Raw genomic sequence first — 18,831 nt, 5'->3', positions numbered from 1 at the left:
GTCATTTGACAAATCATCAGCGACGTAATATGTGAGGTCATAAGCAGGGCGCAATTTATAGTTCGCTCAGTAAACGGTAACTGGTGAATTTCCAGGATATTAAGTGGGCCTTCTCACGGTGCCCGCGAGAATAAAAAGGAGCCTTTTCATGGTATCTGGGAGAAGGGGAACTTTTCACAGTGCCCAGGTATGAAGAGTACGCATTCCCACAGTATCCTGAAGGACGCGGACCTTCTCATAGGGCCCATGGAGAGATGAGTGATCTTCATAGTGCCTAAAAGAGAATAAGATCATCTCAAAAGTGCCATGGAGCCCTGGAGTGGCACATACAATGCTAAGGAAGATGAGGGATGCCTTTTAAAGTGCCTGTAATTCTTTCTCACAGTAACTGGGAGAAGTCTTTCTCACAGTGCTCAGCAGTAGGATATATTCACACAGGGGAGAGAAAGGGGCCTCATCACAGTGACCCGGGCAGGAGGCCTTTTCACTGTGCCCAGAACAGCAGGGGAATTGGTGCACAGGAGTAGATGCCATGTTTTTTCTAGCCGGATTACCTTTTTACTAGTGCACATTACAAAATGGATGTTTTGTGTATAGCGGACAACCTGAGATATAGCGTTCTTTGTGGGCATTGTATACCACAGCTAGCAGATTTGTGCGTTTTTGTACGTTTGAGCCAGAACCAAAAGTCAATTTTTACACAGGGGCTTTGGTCAATCCTCTTCATCCACTGGTCTGTTCAATTAGTATTTGCATTTTGGTTCCATCCACCACAACATGGAGCATAGGGTGGTTATCAGCTCACTCCTGTTATTGGCTTTCTTCACTGCAGTCGATGTCATTTTTACGTATGATCATCCACCCAAAAAGCATTCCACGTCAGCGCAAGGGATGGTGACATATTGTTTATATTTCTACTTTTATTTCATTCTTTTTTCATTCATTTCTGTGATAGGTAATTTTAATTGATTTGTTTTTCACCAACATATGAACATCACCTTTAGACGACAGCAATTTCCAGGTCGGCCTACCAGAACATACAGCTGTCTGGCTGCTAAAGACAGATTGTATGCTTCCCAAGAACAGAGAGGCTTGAAACCGACCCACTGTTTAAAATTGTTTGGCTTTACTGTCACTCTTATTTGTCTACTTTGTATTCGATGGCTTGCCTAGTCCATTTTGTGTCTGTCCAACCCCTGGAGCATTGCCAATTTACTTGTGTCTTTCCACTCTTCACTTTTAGGGAACAGTTTTATCTTTGGCCTAGAGCTCTTCATGAGAGTGCATGCATTTTCCAGTTGTTCTCCTGACCCTTGGCATATCTGGAACTGTTAAGGTTGAAAAACAGAGACTTCCCTGTCTATTGTACTGTGCAACCCTTCTGAAGGACGCCTTGTATCGAGCGGCTCCCATCGTTCTTGCTTAGTCAGTGACCTTCGTTTGCTCCAGCAAGTCATCTACTGCTCCACCAAACAGGTAGTCTCCTGTATGTGGTCTATTGACCAATTAGGCCTATACCTTTGGTTTGAAGGTTGGAATCATGAGTACTGTGTGTTTTGTCACTACTGTTCCAATACACAATTATCTATTGGCAATGTCTGCGGATGATTTCGCGAATGTATTTGATCGGGTCTTTCCCTCTTGAGTGGCACATTTTAACCTATTTTTATAGTTTTCTGGTGGATACAGCATGAGGTCTCACTCTCCATTGTTGATGAAAGCATCTGCTGAGCTGATTAGTGGAGCTCACTGGTCTCTGTTTAGTTGTGCTGCCCTGTCTGTGTTCTCCTAACTACATACAGCCTTCTGCTGTGTTTGTCTGGTGGTGGCTCTCTTATGGGCCGTTGTCTCCATTAAGAAATCCACAGATATATTGGTTCTAATGCATCCACAGGACTTGAGGTAAGGCCATATATTCCTTCCCCTCTCAAAGTTACCACCTTTAGTGAGGCTGGTTCACTGATAGCTTCCTTACCATCGTGAATTATGCTTTGAAGGAATTGGCTGGTTTCATCTCCGTTTTGGGTGTAGCGATTCTTGTAGGAAACCTAACGGTCTGTTCTTCCGCTAGCTGTACTCCTTACGGGCCGGGTTTCTCTTCCTAAGAGTAGGGTACAGGCAGCGCTCATCGGGGGGTGATGGCTGGGTGCTGGAAGTAAGGATGCAAGGAGCGCTGCAACAACTCCAGTAAAACCAAACTGGAATTCAGCGATATGGAGATTGGTGTTTACGTTTCTTTCTCTGACTGCAACTTTGTAGGATTTTGTAAAGTGATCTATGAACTATGTGATAGACTTACCTGGAATACAGTGAATGAGAAAGGAAAGGCTGGGTGCCTATTTTTATCTAACACACAACACAATTTAAATACCGGTCAATGAACTGTACAATATTTCAGAATATATCACCAGTTACAAGAGAACAAATGAAGAACGTTTTTTTGTAATTCTGAAGTGTGATGGAAACAAAGGGTTTTCATATGATCGAAACAAATCAAGACATGTTACTCAGTGATGCACAAATGATAAATACTCGCTGAAAACCGACACGTTATCGATCATGTGTGCTCTGTATAGTTTTATCAGTATATCTGTGCAAAGTTAGTGGCCATTTCAATGGAATATATGCTGCCTCCAAATGGCATTATCCTACCTCCCATGCTTTAATCATGGATTTGCGACAGTGTGCTCCAAAATGCACCCAAGGCTGCAAATCACATCCTCACCTGCTGCTGAATGGGCGTGGCTCATTTGCTACACTTGATCTTTCTGTGACGCATTAAAATCCCTTCAGTGATATTACATTGATGACAGCACCCCCACTCTGAAAATTGTTCCATCAACACTGGGGGGGCGGCCTTCATGGGTAGGAATCTACTTCCCCCTGTGGTGAATATGCCGTTACATCCTGCCATTAATTTTTCATCCCAGCGTGTGTCCTCATTTAAGGGGACATTTTTCTTCCTCACCAATTGAATGCTCACCATCCTAGAGCCCCCATAGAGGTTTTGGGGTTGCTTTTAGGGGTTCTTCCACTGTCTCTGTGCCTGGCGTGGGGGATTTTTGAAGCACATAATCTGTGATCAATCGCCTTCTCCAGTAGCAGCGCTGCCATTTCGACTTCAGGCATTCGTTTCTCTTCTCAAAGCCGCCTCGATGTTGACGATTGATCCCCTCTTCTTCTGGTATATCTTTCTCCCTTGGGATGTCCTTGTCCTTTCTTTCAGTCTCTTGAAGCCAAGCGCCAAGGTTTATCTGCACTGAGGTCTCGTTTTCGCCCCAGTCGGCTCCTTGGTCTTTGAGGTTGTTCGACTGCCAAATATTTCAGCATCTAAGGCTGTTTCCTTTCTTCAAATACAACTCTTGTGGCTTTCACTTTAAGGAATTGTAGGTGCACATTTTGTTTCTGATGTGGAAATTACTTTTTCTGAGATGTTCTCATACTACTGATGCAGACTCTTGCAGACACTTTCTGCTCCCCCATGGATCCTCCTGCATCTGCTTCTTCTGGGACATGCAAATCTTCTTAAACTAATAGTCCTACAGCCTTTAAAGATGGTATCTCCTGCATCTTCAAGGTTTTAGAATTACATTTCTCACCAGTCTTATGGCCTTCAGGATTCTGATCTTTTGGAAGACGTGCTAGTTTATGTTGTCACTTCAGGCAAAAACGAAAGGGAGCATTTTCTTAAAGGCTTTGAAGAACCTTTTTCCTTTGTTTTTCAGCGATTGTTTTCAGCATCTGTGTACTTTTTCTCAACGTCTCTGTGCTTTGCCGCCAATTCTTAATTTGAAGAACCGGTTTAAACCTAGCCACTTTTCTTTCCCCTGATTTTTGGTGGCCGTCTACCTAGAGTTCTCAGCGATGTGTCAAAACCCAACAGTGATAAAAATTCTAAAAGAAGGCTACTGTGTCGCCTGTTCAACACTCAAAAACAAATAAAATAAATAAATAGCGAATGTTTCGGGATGCCAGGTTTAGATGGTGAAATGATGCACAGCATGGGACTCTAGAATAAGTTCCACATCAAAATAAAATGATCTTCAAGTACCCTGGAGGAGAAAGAAGAGTTTTTTTTTTTTTTTACAGTGTCCAGGATGAAAAAAAGTACATTCTCGCAGTGCCTGTGCAGTTGATGGTGTTGCAGTGAAGGGTCTCTCAGTGAGCATTTCCTGAATCTTTCAGTGTCTCAATTCTTGTGTCAGCCAAGTAGCTAACCTTAAAGCACTTCCCTTCTAGTACCTCCTTGCAATTGTTAAAATGCCTTGGAAGTAGTCCATGGACTACCAAATGCAATTCAATCCCATAAAGACAATAAATAAATAATAACTGCTCAGTGTGCACTATATAAGTGCCGGGTAACAAAAACGCCCACCCACGCCCTGCCACCCCGCTGCCTGCTCTTACCAGTTCTCATATTTGCTCAGTCTCTTGATCATGCCATCCTTCTGCAGCAGTGCAAGCACACTGCGCTCCTCTTCTGGCGTGCCATCACATATGTGGATGCTGTCTGGTTGGCATAGCTTGGCACTGCTCACCACAAACTCCCTCACCCTGCCAGATAGCAGGTCCAGATCCCCATTCAGGACCCGCAGAGCATGCACTGAGCGACCTGGACTCTTCTGTGCAGCTGCACATTGTTTCAGCGAATGGGAACAGATCCTGCAAGGGGGAGGACACGAGATTATAAGAAAAGAGAACACGCGTCAGACAGTGCAAAGACTAGGTCGTGGTTTCTTTTTAGAATGGCAAAACATTCTATTCCGCCTTTTCACTATTTCAGTTCAACTCAGGGCAGCCCGCTCTAAAGTCTTGTCAAAAAGCAATAACAGACCATTTCCCCTAATTTCTGTACATATAGACAAAGCTTACAACAGTAAAATACGAATAACCCCTTCACCCCCCCCCCCCCCCACCTCCCCCTCCCTGTCTTTTCCTCTTGGGGTTTTCTTGATAAGCCAGGGGAAAAACCAAGGTGTGCATATCATCCACACAAATGAGTGAAGCAGCATGGCCAAAGTCTTTCTTACCCAACTGACTACCCCATTAACGTATAATATATCAGATAAAGTACCCTCTGACGTACAGTATAAGGATATTGCAAGTCACGAACAGTTCCATCACCATCTAGAGGAACGAGAACAAAAGAACAAAAATTCTTTATGGGGCTCATAAAACTCCAAGGTGACTTGTAATAGCCTTATAATGTACAGCAGATTATATTTTATTCTTTAAAATACATGGTTACGCCATACTTGCGTTTTCATGTTCATTGAAGACTAGAAGAATAAAAGCAGAATCTTTAGATTGCAATTAAATGCAACAAAAGCAGTTCATATTTTTATTTATTTATTAGAATCAGTTTAAGGCAACTCAAGTTAAAAAGTGTTGTGGCTCAAGTGACATAAAACATACAGATATTGTAGCTTTCCTATAATAACCTATAGTGTGAAAAAATAAACATATTGCTATAAATATCTCATTTCTGCTGATCACTTTTTCTATTCACAAAAACCTAGCAGAGGAAGTATACACGAGTTCCTGGTTTCCTTGTTTAAACTGGAGCTGTAATCATACTCCATGACCCGCCCTTCACCCTTGTTACTGGCTCTGGCATCTGAAAGAGCTATTATGTTTACACCCATGAAGAACAAAAGTATACTCTGTAGTGCAAAATACATACAATAAAAAGTAGTTACAAGTGTTGCAAAAAGAAAGGTAGAATCAGTTTAAGATTAAGAAAATCTGCTGTGGCTCAGAAGGTATAGCAATACATACTATGCTGTTCCTGTAGTTACCTAGGTGGAAAAACATAAACATGTTGCCACAAAAATCTAATTTTTGCTGATCACTCTTTATTTTAGAAAAAGAAAATCAGAGGAACGAAAAGCCATTTCTCCTTTTAGTTACTTAAATGAAGCTGTTAACTGCTTTTCACCTTGGCTGCTGGCAGGATACACTACGATTCGGTCTCCCGGTTTTATGGTATTTATTTTTTCAACATTTCCGTCTGTATTTATCCACATTTCTTTTTTGCTAATTTGTTCTATATTTATCCATTTTTATTTTGTGTCCACTGTATAAATGAAGCAGCAATAAGTATTTTTCCACATTTATTTAAATTGTAAATGTATACTCGCATTTCAATGTCCTAATGGTTTCATCGGTATACAGTGCAATAGCGTGGTCTGAAAACACTTGCATTGTAGAATAGCATAAATAACTGTAGAACTGCCCTTAGTTAAGCTTAATTAAGAAATCTATTGTCTTTTTTTTTTATCTCCCCTACTTCTCAATCGGTACACTACTGGCCTGGCACTCATGATTGACAGTAGAAAAAAAAAAAAATCACCCAAGCAGGCCTATTTTCCATATTTTTCTGTATTTAAAAATGAATACACACAGGAATATACATAGTTTTCTGTCTGTATTTATCTGTAAAAATCAGTAAAAACGGAAAACAGGGAGCCCTAATTATGATGTCAGAACTCCACTGAAAAAGTTATTACAGTTGATCAGGTCCATCATTTATTTATTACAGGCCTCTAGACACATCACAACTCGACTGCAATAAGGAAATTAGAGACTGGCTTTTATAAAGTAATTGCAGGCTTCTATGTATTAAAAAGGCATAAAAGGGCTGCTGTACACTCTACTGATGTATTCATAAATGTGATGTGCACGTGCCACAGCGGTTAAGGATAAGGTCCCTCGAGTGTTTGTACAAATATACGAGGCATAGGAGCACGCAGGCACCTGTGCAGTCAAGGAATTAATACAATTTTAAATCAGACTCTAATATGAATCTATCTTTTATTGATGTACAGAATATTCTCCGCGGCGCCACTAAATACAAATTACTAACTATACGCATGTTTTCAAAATGACCGCAAAAGACAAACTGAATAATCGTTTCAACACCATAGTATAAACTTGGAACTTTCCAAACACGTGGCCTGGCCCATTCCTTCTGCCTTTAGAGATGTGCTTGCTCTTACTCCAAACAAATATCTGACCATGCTTGAATCATCACTAGCAAGAGAATACCTCATAATGGAAAGGAATATTCTACATAGGGACCAGATAGACTTCCCACCCAAGTAGCGAACAACAGACAAAAACGTTGTCTTCCAAACTCTGATGGACGGATATGTAAAGAACAAGAACAGTGCACACATATTTGCCTGCTTTTAGGTACTTTTGAAAAGCGGTTTACCTCGCCGGGCAACCAAGACGAGACAGGAGGCTGGAATAGGGGAATAAAGCATACGACAGACTAAATCTATGGTATGCCTTAAACCAGTGCTTTAAATGGGCCGGTACTGTCCGGTACGGAGTACCAGCACTTTTTTTTTAATTTTGAGAGAGAGTGTAGCGGCACTTCTCAAAAGAAATGCAAGACTTTTAATTGGAAAGTACCGGCACTTCTCAGAAACACGCAGGTACTCTTGTATAGAGTACCTGCATTTCTATTTTTCCATTTCAAGCACCGCCTTAAACAACTATTAACACAAGCTAAACAACAAGAAAAAAACACACTTTGCCAATAGGTCTGACATTGGCTTGCATCCTTTTGGCTTCTAGAATGCTGGATTTGTCATGGTTTTTGGAACAAGCTTTGGCAGGCCAATAGGTCTCGCCTATGTGAAAGCGAATGGGTTTGCTGTAGCCATGTTGTAGTGCAGCGTGACTGCGCAGCATGGCTAAAAGTAAAGCGCTATGCTCAGCCAGCACGTTTTTCTAACTTTACTTTTTGCCATGATGCTGTACAACATGGCTGTAAGACACAGGCAAAGCCACTAACGTTTGCATAGGCAAGACCTAATGGCCTTACCAATACTGGTTATGGTCTCCATTTACCCCTATTAAGGTTATTGGGGATTTTTCTGCCATTAACAAGTGGGACTGCTTTGCCACGCTTATCTCAGTTTGACCTCCAAGCATGCAAATCGTGCATTTTATTTACATTTTGCATCACATCTGATCTTTACTGGCTGTTTGTTTTAGTAGAGGAGTTAGCGGATGGTTTTTCTGCACTGTCAGACTCTTCACGAGACAAGTTTCTCCTAGTTCCCCAAAAGTCTTAAGAATTTCTTCTCATGCTCTGAGACTTTTATAGCCTCAAATGGGGCATGTTTTCCTATTTTCCTCTGTGGCTATGCCCATACCTTAATTATGTTGACAACACACGAGTACATAATTTTTGTGGTTTTGTTTAAAGTACATTATAGTATGTGGAACACAAGGTTTAATGCAGAAACATTTCCTTTAGTCCAATGTGTGGTTCTTGGCAATCAAAGTGGACTTGTAGAATACAATACTAAAGAATGCACGCTTTATTATAACTAAATTTTCATTGAGTACATCAGGCTCATTTCATTTGTTGCTTAGTGTACTCAGATTGCACAGTTTCTGTATAACAGACCATATCAAACAATGCCAATAACGAATAGCTAGTCAAGGACCATATCAACTCCCGCTTTGTGTGAACATGGTTGTGTTGCTTCTGTTTGCAGCAGTGACTGTGTAAAAGTTTTAATTCTTTATTTTTTTAACTCTGGAAGCTTATTCGTCACTCCAGCACAGGCCGGCATGCAGTACTCCTTATACCTGCGAAATGCTGTAATGTTTAGATTACTTCTAGAATACCAATAACCGGTGCTTGGAGGCGCAAACAGCGACTGGACGTGTTACCGTGGGCAGTACTATCTGCTACCTGGTTTAGAAAACATCCTTATGGTGCATCGTGACTGTGCAGAGCCAACCAATACACAGTGCCCCCATCTGTGTGTGTGAAGGTGTTCCATAAGAGCTCTCTTGGAGTGATTTATACTAGAAAGGTTAATCCCAAGAGAAAATGGCCACAAACCAACAGCCAGCCCAGAATTCGCACAACAAGGCAGTGTGCTCTTTCACAAAACAGCCGACCAACTAAAAAGTATCTCCATCTGAGTGCGAGCAGTGGAAGAACATTACTCTGTACTTGGTCCACACTCCACCAAAGGGACGAACACACGAAGAGGAAGTGCATGCGCTAACCAACAAGATGTGGACAAGAACAAAGTAACCCCCACTCCTTTTTTAACATCTTCTTTGTCATTGTGTAAAATCCAAAAGTGCTCCCACGTAGTCCATAGGCCGCATCATGCCCCGATCTGCAGCAGAATGGGATTGACCCGATGATGAAGCATGCTACCAAGGGGTAAACCTGGTGGGTGAGGGTTTTTACAAGAAAACCTTTTTTTTCACATGTTTTTTTCAGTGGAGAGTTATTTCGCATGACATAGCTGGGTTTCTATTTTTTGAATGATACTGAATAGGACATGAAACAAAATTGTACGCATTTATTTGTAACACAGCTTTTAGGCCTTCGTTTATCTTAATTATTAATCATTAATGTAGCTCTAGAACACATTTAAAAGTGCTTTCTATTTGTACATGATGTATGAAGTATACACCGATTAGGACTAAAAATACTGGCTTGAAGTGATTTTGCTTATTTATGTACTGTGCGTTACATTACAACACCAGTGGTGCCTAAATCAGCAGCATAATGTAAACTCATTGCAACCCCTTCCCCTGTAAAACTCACTTAAGGGTCCCCAACCAAGGCTGCCTCTTGTGCTTGAATGTCTCTCACTTGCAGTCGGCAACGGCCTATGAGGGGCCCAAGAAAGTTGACATCAAGGCGCTGGGGGTTGAGGGCTCTATGCATTCCGACAATTTGCGTTTCTTGTAAGGTTCCTTTTTCTTTTAACTGACGAGTAACGCTTATTTAGTATCAGCATACATGCGAACCCTCCTGGTTCAGGTAAGAGACTACCGATTTCAAGGCTTCTCTCCCGTCTCCCGATTCCTACATGCAAGAACCTGATTCCTCGACAGGCGTCTGCCGACCAGGACTGGTCTAGTGTGATTCAGCATATGAACCGCCATTAACCTGCTCCTGCAGGCCCGTGCACAATGTTTTTGTCACGCTTTCTCTGCTTGCTGTAGAGCTTTCTATGTGCTGCTGACAGGTAAGAACAAAATATATATGTGCATTTCTGATATCCGACCTAAGTTGCAGCAGCACACTTACAAGTCCCACGCATGACCATAGCCCTGACTGAGGCCTCGCCCTTAATAGAAGTCAATAGGAGAAATACATTCTCTCTGTTCTATTTTTTAAATCTCCAACTTTCCTCTTCTAAAATATTCTATTTTATTGTAGAGAAGGAGAACGCCAGTAATTCCAGGAAACACTGATAATGTCCAGAATCTTCTTTTATTTGTAGATTACAGGAAGTAGTAGTATGCAGGACGGAGCCCACGGCATAAGCAGTTGCGGGAGCAAGAACCAAACAGCAACTGACCAGGCACGGAATCAAAAATGACATAACAGTATTCTAAACATAACATTTTAGTAAATTAAAGGAACAGTAGTAAATACCACATACCCTCCCCCCATATAATACAAAACTTTAATATAATACATAATCATGAAATTTGACAGGCATTTTACAAACTCGTTGATTACGTGCAGATGTCATAGCTAGTGAATTATAAGAACGAGTACTAGGTGAAACAACATTAGAGCAACTTGGGGAAGAAAATGCAGTAGAATCAGAGTTAACCGATGCATTATGAAAGTGTATGATGTCAAAACCAGGTCCAAAAGTAAAATCAGTATCATCTTCATTAGACCTTGTGACGGGGCTGGGGATGTGGCAGAGAGGGACTCACCTGTTTGGCCCGGTTGGTCAAAAGACCCCACTGTACCCCTTTTTGTCCTCACACAGGCTGACGAGGTAACCGATAACCCCAAGGACTGGACTGCCTACCCGTCACGAGCCTGGATGCCTGAAGAGGGACACGGCGCCTTTAAGAGAGGAATCCCGTGGGACGAGACCCCTCCCCTGCATGACGTTTCCTGCGGCGGGACTTCAAAGGTGAGCCGCATCAGGAAGTTGACGGACGGCGTTTCCTCGGAGTTGGAGTACGAGTTGGAGTGGAGGAGAAGAGCGGCGGTGAGAGAGGAGGATTGCGGGAAAGCGGAGGAGAGCGTACCAGACTGGCGAAAGGAGTGGCGACCGGAGCAGACGGAAGGACCAAGAGCGGACATCGAAGAAGCTGCAGGAGTTGCACCCGACAAGCCAGGAGGCCAACGGTCCGGCGAATCGCCCTGCCACGTTCCCGGGGGAGGAGCGTGGCTGGAGCAGGTACGGGGGAAAGTCGCAGGCTGGGTGGGGAAGGGAAAATCCCTGTAAAACCGGCACAGCTAAAATTCGACCGACCTCACTCCTGTCGTAGCACCTCGAGCACTAGAGCACTTATCAGCCCCCTTGTTTCACGGTGTCCCTCACTCCTGGCCCCTTCATTCGCGGAAGCGAGGCAGCACGCCTAATACTTGCTTTCCTTTTTCCTTCTGTTCGGAACAACGGTGACGAGAGACCAGACCGAACCGAGAGCCTTGACCGGGACGACGAGTCCGAAGCCCGCAAACGACGTACGGCGATATCCTTCCAGTCTACCTCAGATCACCAACAGTTCCTGGTGTGATAAAGACTGTGTATCATCTAACAAATAAATCTACGTTTCTCAGACTTCAACCGCCTAGTGTGACGTCTCTGTGCCCCGAACCCACTACAGACCTGTTGCCATAAACGTTGTTAAATATGCTAACTTGATTGTCAGTAAGTTTCACAATATTGTTCTTATTCCACCAACCTTTGTTTTCTAAAAGGACAGAAGGTTTGGTGACCCTGATAACCCGAACTGGTAGTGTGAACTTAGATTGGCCCTTGCAAACCTTGTAGGTTTTTTTGATGAGAACCCAATCATTAGTTTTGAGATCAGGCCCAAGAGATGTAGAAAACCCATCATAGGATTGCTTTTGCAGTGATTGCTTTGCAGCAACTCTAGCTTTAATTACTTTTGGAATGGTAGCCAATGGCAACCAGACAGTACCTTTTGTCTGAGGGTAACAAATTAAAAGGTCCTGAAAAGTCCAAGGCAATTTTTTCTCAAGGGGAATCAGGGAATGGAACTGGAAGTAAAGGCTTCTTGTTGGTTTTTCAATGTTTGTCGGAAACAACACAATTAGGGCAATTATCTATGAAAAGGGCCATTTGTCTGTCTAAACCTGGCCACCAGTAGATGTCTTCTAATCTTTTATAGGTAGCGGAAATACCTAAATGGCCTTCATGGCCAATCTTGATGATCTTCTCTCTGAGGGTAGTGGGAGGTAGAAACAAACATTCCTCACGCAAACTCCATTTTCAAAAGACAATAATTCACTGATCTGTGCAAAGCACTTTACACCGTTGCTCAAATTTTTATTAGCAGGCTATTTACTCTTAATGAACACCACCACTTTTTTGAGAGTCTCATCAAGTGCCATGGCAGAAGCCCATTCATCCTGTGAGAGGTTGCCATTGCACATGGAAACTGCATCTATAAGACCAACCACACAATCTTTGTGGACATTATTTTCACCTTCACTGCAATCAGGGAGAGGAATACGAGAAAGGCAATCAGCCCGGATGTTTTTACCCCCTTTGAATATATTTTATAATAAGATTATATTCTTGTAATTTGGAAAGTAACCTAACCAGCCTGGCAGAGGATTTTCCCAGACCATTGCCAGATAATAAGGAAACCAAAGGTTTGTGAACAGTGAAAATCTCACACCGAGTTCCCCAAATATATGTTTAGAATTTCTGAACTGCCCAAGAGCCTCCCGTTCAATCGTGCTGTAGTTGCATTCAGTAGGTGTTAAGGCACGGGAGGCAAAAGCAATGGTGTTTTCTTTGCCATCATACCATTGTCCAAAAACTGCCCCAAGACCTTTCTGACTGGCATCCACAGACACAAAAGGACTGGCGTTAGAAACGAATGGGTGTATGGCAGGTGCATTGATAACTAAAAGTTTTATTTTTTCAAATGTCTCACATAGAGTGTCATTCCATTCAAATTCAGTACCTTTCTTGAGGAGACACCTTAGTGGTTGCACTAATTGTGCGTAATCAGGTATGAACCTGGCATAGTATTCGCACAGGCCAGGATACAAAGGTAAGGCGTCTGTCAGAAGCAGGAGGTGCATTACGTATAGCTTCTACATTACAAAAAGTTGGTTTGATGCCTTCACTTGATATAGTGTGACCCAGATATTCAACTGTATTAACAAGTAATTTACATTTATTAGCTTTTACAGTCATGCCTCTGTCTTGTAAAATAGTTAGTACTTTGTTAAGAATTTGTAGGTGTTTCTCCTTGGTTTCTGTGTGAATTAATATATCATCTTGGAATGCTTGCACTTGTGAAAAACCACCACACAAACTGTCCATGAGTTTTTGAAAAACACTCGCGGCTGAAGCGAGGCCAAAAGCTAACCTAAGATACTTAAAAGCCCCAAAAAGGTTTACAAAGGCAGTAAGTGCTAGACAGTTAGGAGAAAGTTGAATTTGGAGGTAGGAGGAGTGTAAGTCAATAGTGGAGAAAAACTTTTACTTCCCAATATTTGCTAACCTTTCGTGTATGAGAGGTAGGGGGTGGCAATCTACAAGAATGTTTTGATTGAGAGATCTTAAATCCACACATAGTCTCAGGTCCACAGTCTTTTTTTTCCGTAAAACGACCGGAGAAATCCATTCTGATGAATCTACAGGAGAAATGATACCTTCAGTTTGGAGGTCATTAAGCAGAGACTTTAAATCCTCTCTGATACTAAGAGGTACATGTCTGACCTTATGCACTATGGGAACAGCATTGTTTTTAACATAATAGTGTGTTCGTAGCCTTTGATAGTGCTAACAAAATTTGTAAATACATTTGGAAAAGATTTTTTAAAATCTTCAACAATTGAGTCTGGTTGACTGACAGATAAAATATTTGAGGGAAAATCACCTAAGATAATTGGAGGATCTTGTCCAGGACGATACCTAGAAGGGCAAGGTCCTTCCAACCAATGATGTCTCTTCCTTTGATGGCTACTAACATTTTTGTCCTAACAGATCTGCCCAGACACTCCAGACTGTCCCAAAAATAACCCAGCAGATCAATGTCTTGTTCCCCGAAAACTTTGGGGTTGATATCAGAGATAAGATGTGGCATGTCATTAGGCCAAAATTTGTAAAATGTACAATCTGCTAGAATAGTAACAGGAGCTCCTGAATCAGCCATGGCTAGAATAATTCTACCATCAATGGAAATGTCAACTAATGGCCCTTTAATAGGTTTGTCCGAAGATTCAAGGACTTCGACAGTAACTAAAATATTAGCAAATTGAGAAGTACAATCTTGGACATCAGGAGTGTCCAAAGAAATGCTTGAAACTTTAACCGTACTTGATGGTGTAGTATTCATACCACTCCTACATACACCCTGAAAGTGTCCAAATTTCTGACATTTAGTAAATGTTTTCCCTAAGGCTGGACAACTGCGATTGTTTGCTATGTGGTTTCTAGAACCACACCGAAAACAAACCAATTGGCCTCTTGAAGGCTGATTTTTGTAAGGCCTTTTGTTGAAAGTTTGTTTAGCATTTATAGCACACACAGTATTGTCACCAGAAACCAGACTTATATTAGAAGAAATTGCGGACTGAGTAGGAAGAAGTGTAGTTTGGTTAGAATGACCAGATAAAACCTTAGATGTAACAATTGATCTTTCAATGCTTTTAGCAATATCAATTGTTTCAGCCAAGGTGGGATTACGTGAGGTAAGAAGGCGCTCTTGGATCTTCTTGGAATAACAATAGAAGACAAACTGGTCCCTTATGTGAATGTCAACATTGGGGCCAAACTCACACTTCTCAGACAGAACCCTCAAAGTTGCTACGTAATCTTCCACAGACTCCTCTGAAGATTGCTTGCACATGGCGAAAGTAAATCTCTCTAATAGAACACTTGTTGAGTCGGAATACTGTTTGGCCATGCGTAATTTAGCTTCGATGAAAACATTCCATACAGTATCTTCAGATGTAGGAGAAGGATAGCATGATAGATTGTCAAAGACCCTGCGACCAGCTGTGCCCAGATGATTTATTAGCAAAGCTAATTTCCTCGAAGGAGAGTAACCATCAGCATCAATGGCCGTAAGGTAATTTTCGAAATCTCTTAGCCATTCGCTCCACTTTAAATCAGACTTGCCTGGTTTTGACAAAAAAGGTGCGGGCTGAATAACTCCCTGGCTGGACGCCATACTGAATGAACAAAGGATGTAATAACATTGAAAAAATTGCACTGAAAAAACTACAAATGCACAAATTAGAAATAGAAAAATATATAAATAAAATAACGTGTGAGCCACCGAGAAGAGAAGTATAATATATGCAATATGGACTTATTAGTTGATAAAACAGGCACAGAAAGGTGTGCGAATCACAGTGTGTCACACCACAAAAGATCCAAATGGAAAGGTGAAGGCAGGAAAAACATTTAATTGTTAGACTGTGGTGTGCGAATCACCGGTGGCGGTATCGCACTTGGTAGAAGCAGACACTTGTTGTAAATAGCATATGGTGTGCAAATCACCGTTCGTATCGTCACACAAATGAGAGGCAAACAATCGCTGTAAGTACAACGCAGTAATCCAGTTTCTGACTCACCTAAAATGGCCGCCGCTGTGAGTGTGTCATCAAGGAGTCTCCCAGGATGCACCGCGGCAACTTCCTTTCGGCGACGTCAGAGGAAGCAACAGGGAGAACGAAATGGAGGACGAAATTCCAGAGGAATTAAAAATTTGCGAACATTCGTGACAAGAATATTCAATTCTATTAAGGACAATGGAGGCGAGGATTATGCTTCTCATTCTTTGCTTTATTACCAACAGCAGCCAATAAAAAAACATCTTTTTTATTCCAAAACTACAAATCCCATGAATGCAATGCATCAGAATACCATAGAGACTATCAGTACATAAAGCACAGCTGAGGCAGACACCTCCTCTTTCTTTGCGTGACCGATAACTGTTAAGTCCAGAACTTGAACAAATCACTCCTTCTTGAACTGAGATCTTGAACCATTGTCCATGTGAACTAACATCCGAAAACCAATAGGCGAACTTCGGCTCCGAGGAACGAAACTCTGAAGATCAAAACAGGCGAGCGAGCCTCACATCGCGAAGGGGAAAGCCATTCCCAACGATATCCTGAACAGAAACAAGTTTCACTTGCCACTGGAATCTGAAACAAAGATAAAAATTCCGTAATAACGGTAATCTCCCAGACAATGTTCCAATCACAATGGTATAAGAACTACAACAACAGGGTGGGAACAAGAGAGAGCAATAAGGCAGTCAGTATAATGCAACCTTAAATCATCATAACTTGATTTACATCTATATTCAAATAACATATAAACTCTGGGTGGGATAATCCTCGCCTCCGTTGTCCTTAATAGAATTGAAAATTCTTGTCACGAATGTTCGCAAATTTTTAATTCTATGTCAGGACCGGAGGCTCCGATTATGCTTGTTTAAAGCCGAGCCAACCACTGATGCAATATCCATTATAGGTTTGAAATAAAATGACTTAAAGGTGGACTCATTCGACCAATCCGCAGTATTCATGATGTCAGCTAAGGTTACACCTAAGGAAAAGGATTTAGATGCCATTGCGCCACGCACAGAATGCGCACCAAACTGAGACACATCAATGCCTGCTTCATTCATGAGCCAACGCACCCATCTCGCCAAAGTAGTTGAGGACACTGGGCGAAAGGGTTTCTGCAAAGCAATCAGCAGTTGACCCTGCAAGTCAGAACGGAAACTAGATGTACTCACCTCGTACGCTTTGACACATTGCACCACACATAAGTTGGGATTATCCGGAAAGGCCGGATAAGACACTGAAGTGGAATTGCTTTTGGTCCGTCTGGAAATAGTGAAAATCACCCCTTCCGGGGAAAACCGACGGCCCGCGAGATCCAAAGCGCGAATATCAGAAACTCTCTTGCAAGAGACCAAACATAATAACATCGCCAGTTTGGCGGAAAGCTGTTTCCGTGACAGGTGCTCGTTAGGTGGCCAAGAATCCAAAAAGCGAAGTACCACCGTAACGTCCCACAAAAAAGAGTACTTTGGACACAGGGGCCTGACCATCCGGATACCCCTAAGTAGTTTGCACACCAGAGGGTGTTCTCCCACTGGCTTGCCCTCCAACGGAGCATGCCCAGCGGAAATAGCGGATCTAAAATTGTTGACTGTCCTATAAGCAAAACCAGAGGACGCCAAAGAAGCCAGGAAATTCATGACCATGGTGACATTAGTTGCAGTGGGATCGACGTCCCGTTGAACACACCAGCTACACCACTTGTTCCATGCTGATGAATACCGCCTATGGGTACCATCTGACCACGCCTGCTTGACGAAGGCGGAAGCGTCTGTCGAAAGTCCCGGGACCTGCCATCTGTCCCTGAAACTCGCCACGCTACCAGTGATAGCTGCCCCGAGACCACTAACGGATGAGGGGCCCTGAGAGGATCCAGCAACAGGTTCCATCTCTGAGGGAGGAGAATCGGTGCGCACAAGACATTTCCAGAACTATCGGAAACCAAGCTTGGTATCTCCACAAAGGTGTAACCAACACCATCTCTGTGCGCTGGCGTCTGGCCTGAGCCAGGACCCTGGAAATCATGACAAACGGTGGGAAGGCAAAACAAAGGACTGGTGGCCAGGTCTGAAGAAACGCATCCGAGGCCAGCGCCTCCGGATCCGGGCGCCAGCTGTAGAAATCCGGAAGTTGCTTGTTCAGCCGTGACGCAAACAGGTCCAACTGACACGGACCCCATAGGAGATTCAACATCCGGAATACTCGAGGGTGTAACCTCCAATCGCTGTAATCCCGTAGGTACCGTGAGTGCCAATCGGCCACCTCGTTCTTCCGGCCCGGGAGGTATTCCGCCACTATTGACAGATTGTACTGAAGGCAATAATGCCAAAAGTCTTTGGCAATCTCCGCCAGGATGCGGGATCGTGTACCCCCAAGTTTGTTCACGTAACGGACTGCTGATGTGTTGTCCATTCTTAGTAGAATGCAGCAGTTCATCTTCTGCGGGGAGAGACTGCGAATTGCGAACGATCCCGCTAACAACTCCAGGCAATTGATGTGAAGGGAGAGTTCCTCCGGAGACCACCGACCCCCCGTCGAGATCGGACCGCAGCGGGCTCCCCAGCCCCAACGACTGGCGTCCGATTCGATCACTACCTCCGGATTGGACCCAAAAATGGCTCAGCCATTCCACGATTCCATGTGGTCGAGCCACCACAACATTTCCCACCTCGCTTCCTCTGAAAGAGGGATCTGATCGGCATAGCTGAGGCCTTTGCGGAGATGTTGAATCTTTAATCGTTGGAGAGCACGGTAGTGAAGGGGGCCTGGAAATATGGCCTGAATCGAGGAGGCCAACAAGCCTACTACCCGGGCTATGGATCTCAAGGACACAGTCCGCTTGTTCACAATCGACCTCAATCTTTCTTTATCGTTCTGATCTTAGGTGCGGGTAGGAGAAGCTGGCAGGTGCGAGAATCCACCTGAAAGCCCAGAAACTCTATAGACTGCGTGGGCACCAGAACGGACTTCTGAGAATTCACAATGAAGCCCAGATCCAGAAGAAGGTGAATAGACCACTCTAGATGTGTTGTCACTAGATGCGGACACTGTGCCATGATAATGACGCCGTCCAGATAGACTATCAGCCTCACCCCGCGCGAGCGAAGTGATTCCATTACCGGACGAAGGAGTTTCGTGAAGCACCATGGTGCTGACGAAAGTCCGAAGGGAAGAACCTCGTACTCGTAACAGACGCCTTGCCACAGAAATTGAAGAAAGCGCCGATGAGGAGCGTATAT

General features: G+C 43.1%; 1 protein-coding gene across 1 annotated transcript in view; it reads right to left on the bottom strand.

The window, feature by feature from the left end:
* The window catches only part of LOC146869367 (phosphoenolpyruvate carboxykinase [GTP], mitochondrial-like), a 92,005-nt gene that overhangs the window by 28,133 nt on the left and 45,041 nt on the right, over positions 1-18,831 (bottom strand). The window contains exon 2 of the mRNA XM_085653069.1: positions 4,408-4,662. Within this exon, the coding sequence (XP_085509195.1) occupies positions 4,408-4,662 (255 nt within the window). The remainder of the gene's footprint in view (positions 1-4,407; positions 4,663-18,831) is intronic.

The sequence above is a fragment of the Triturus cristatus genome, chromosome 1_1 (assembly GCF_964204655.1).
Source record: "Triturus cristatus chromosome 1_1, aTriCri1.1, whole genome shotgun sequence".
NCBI classification, from domain to species: Eukaryota; Metazoa; Chordata; class Amphibia; order Caudata; family Salamandridae; genus Triturus; species Triturus cristatus.
The sequence above is the reverse complement of the archived record's forward strand: the minus strand, read 5'-3'. Positions and strand labels throughout refer to the sequence as shown.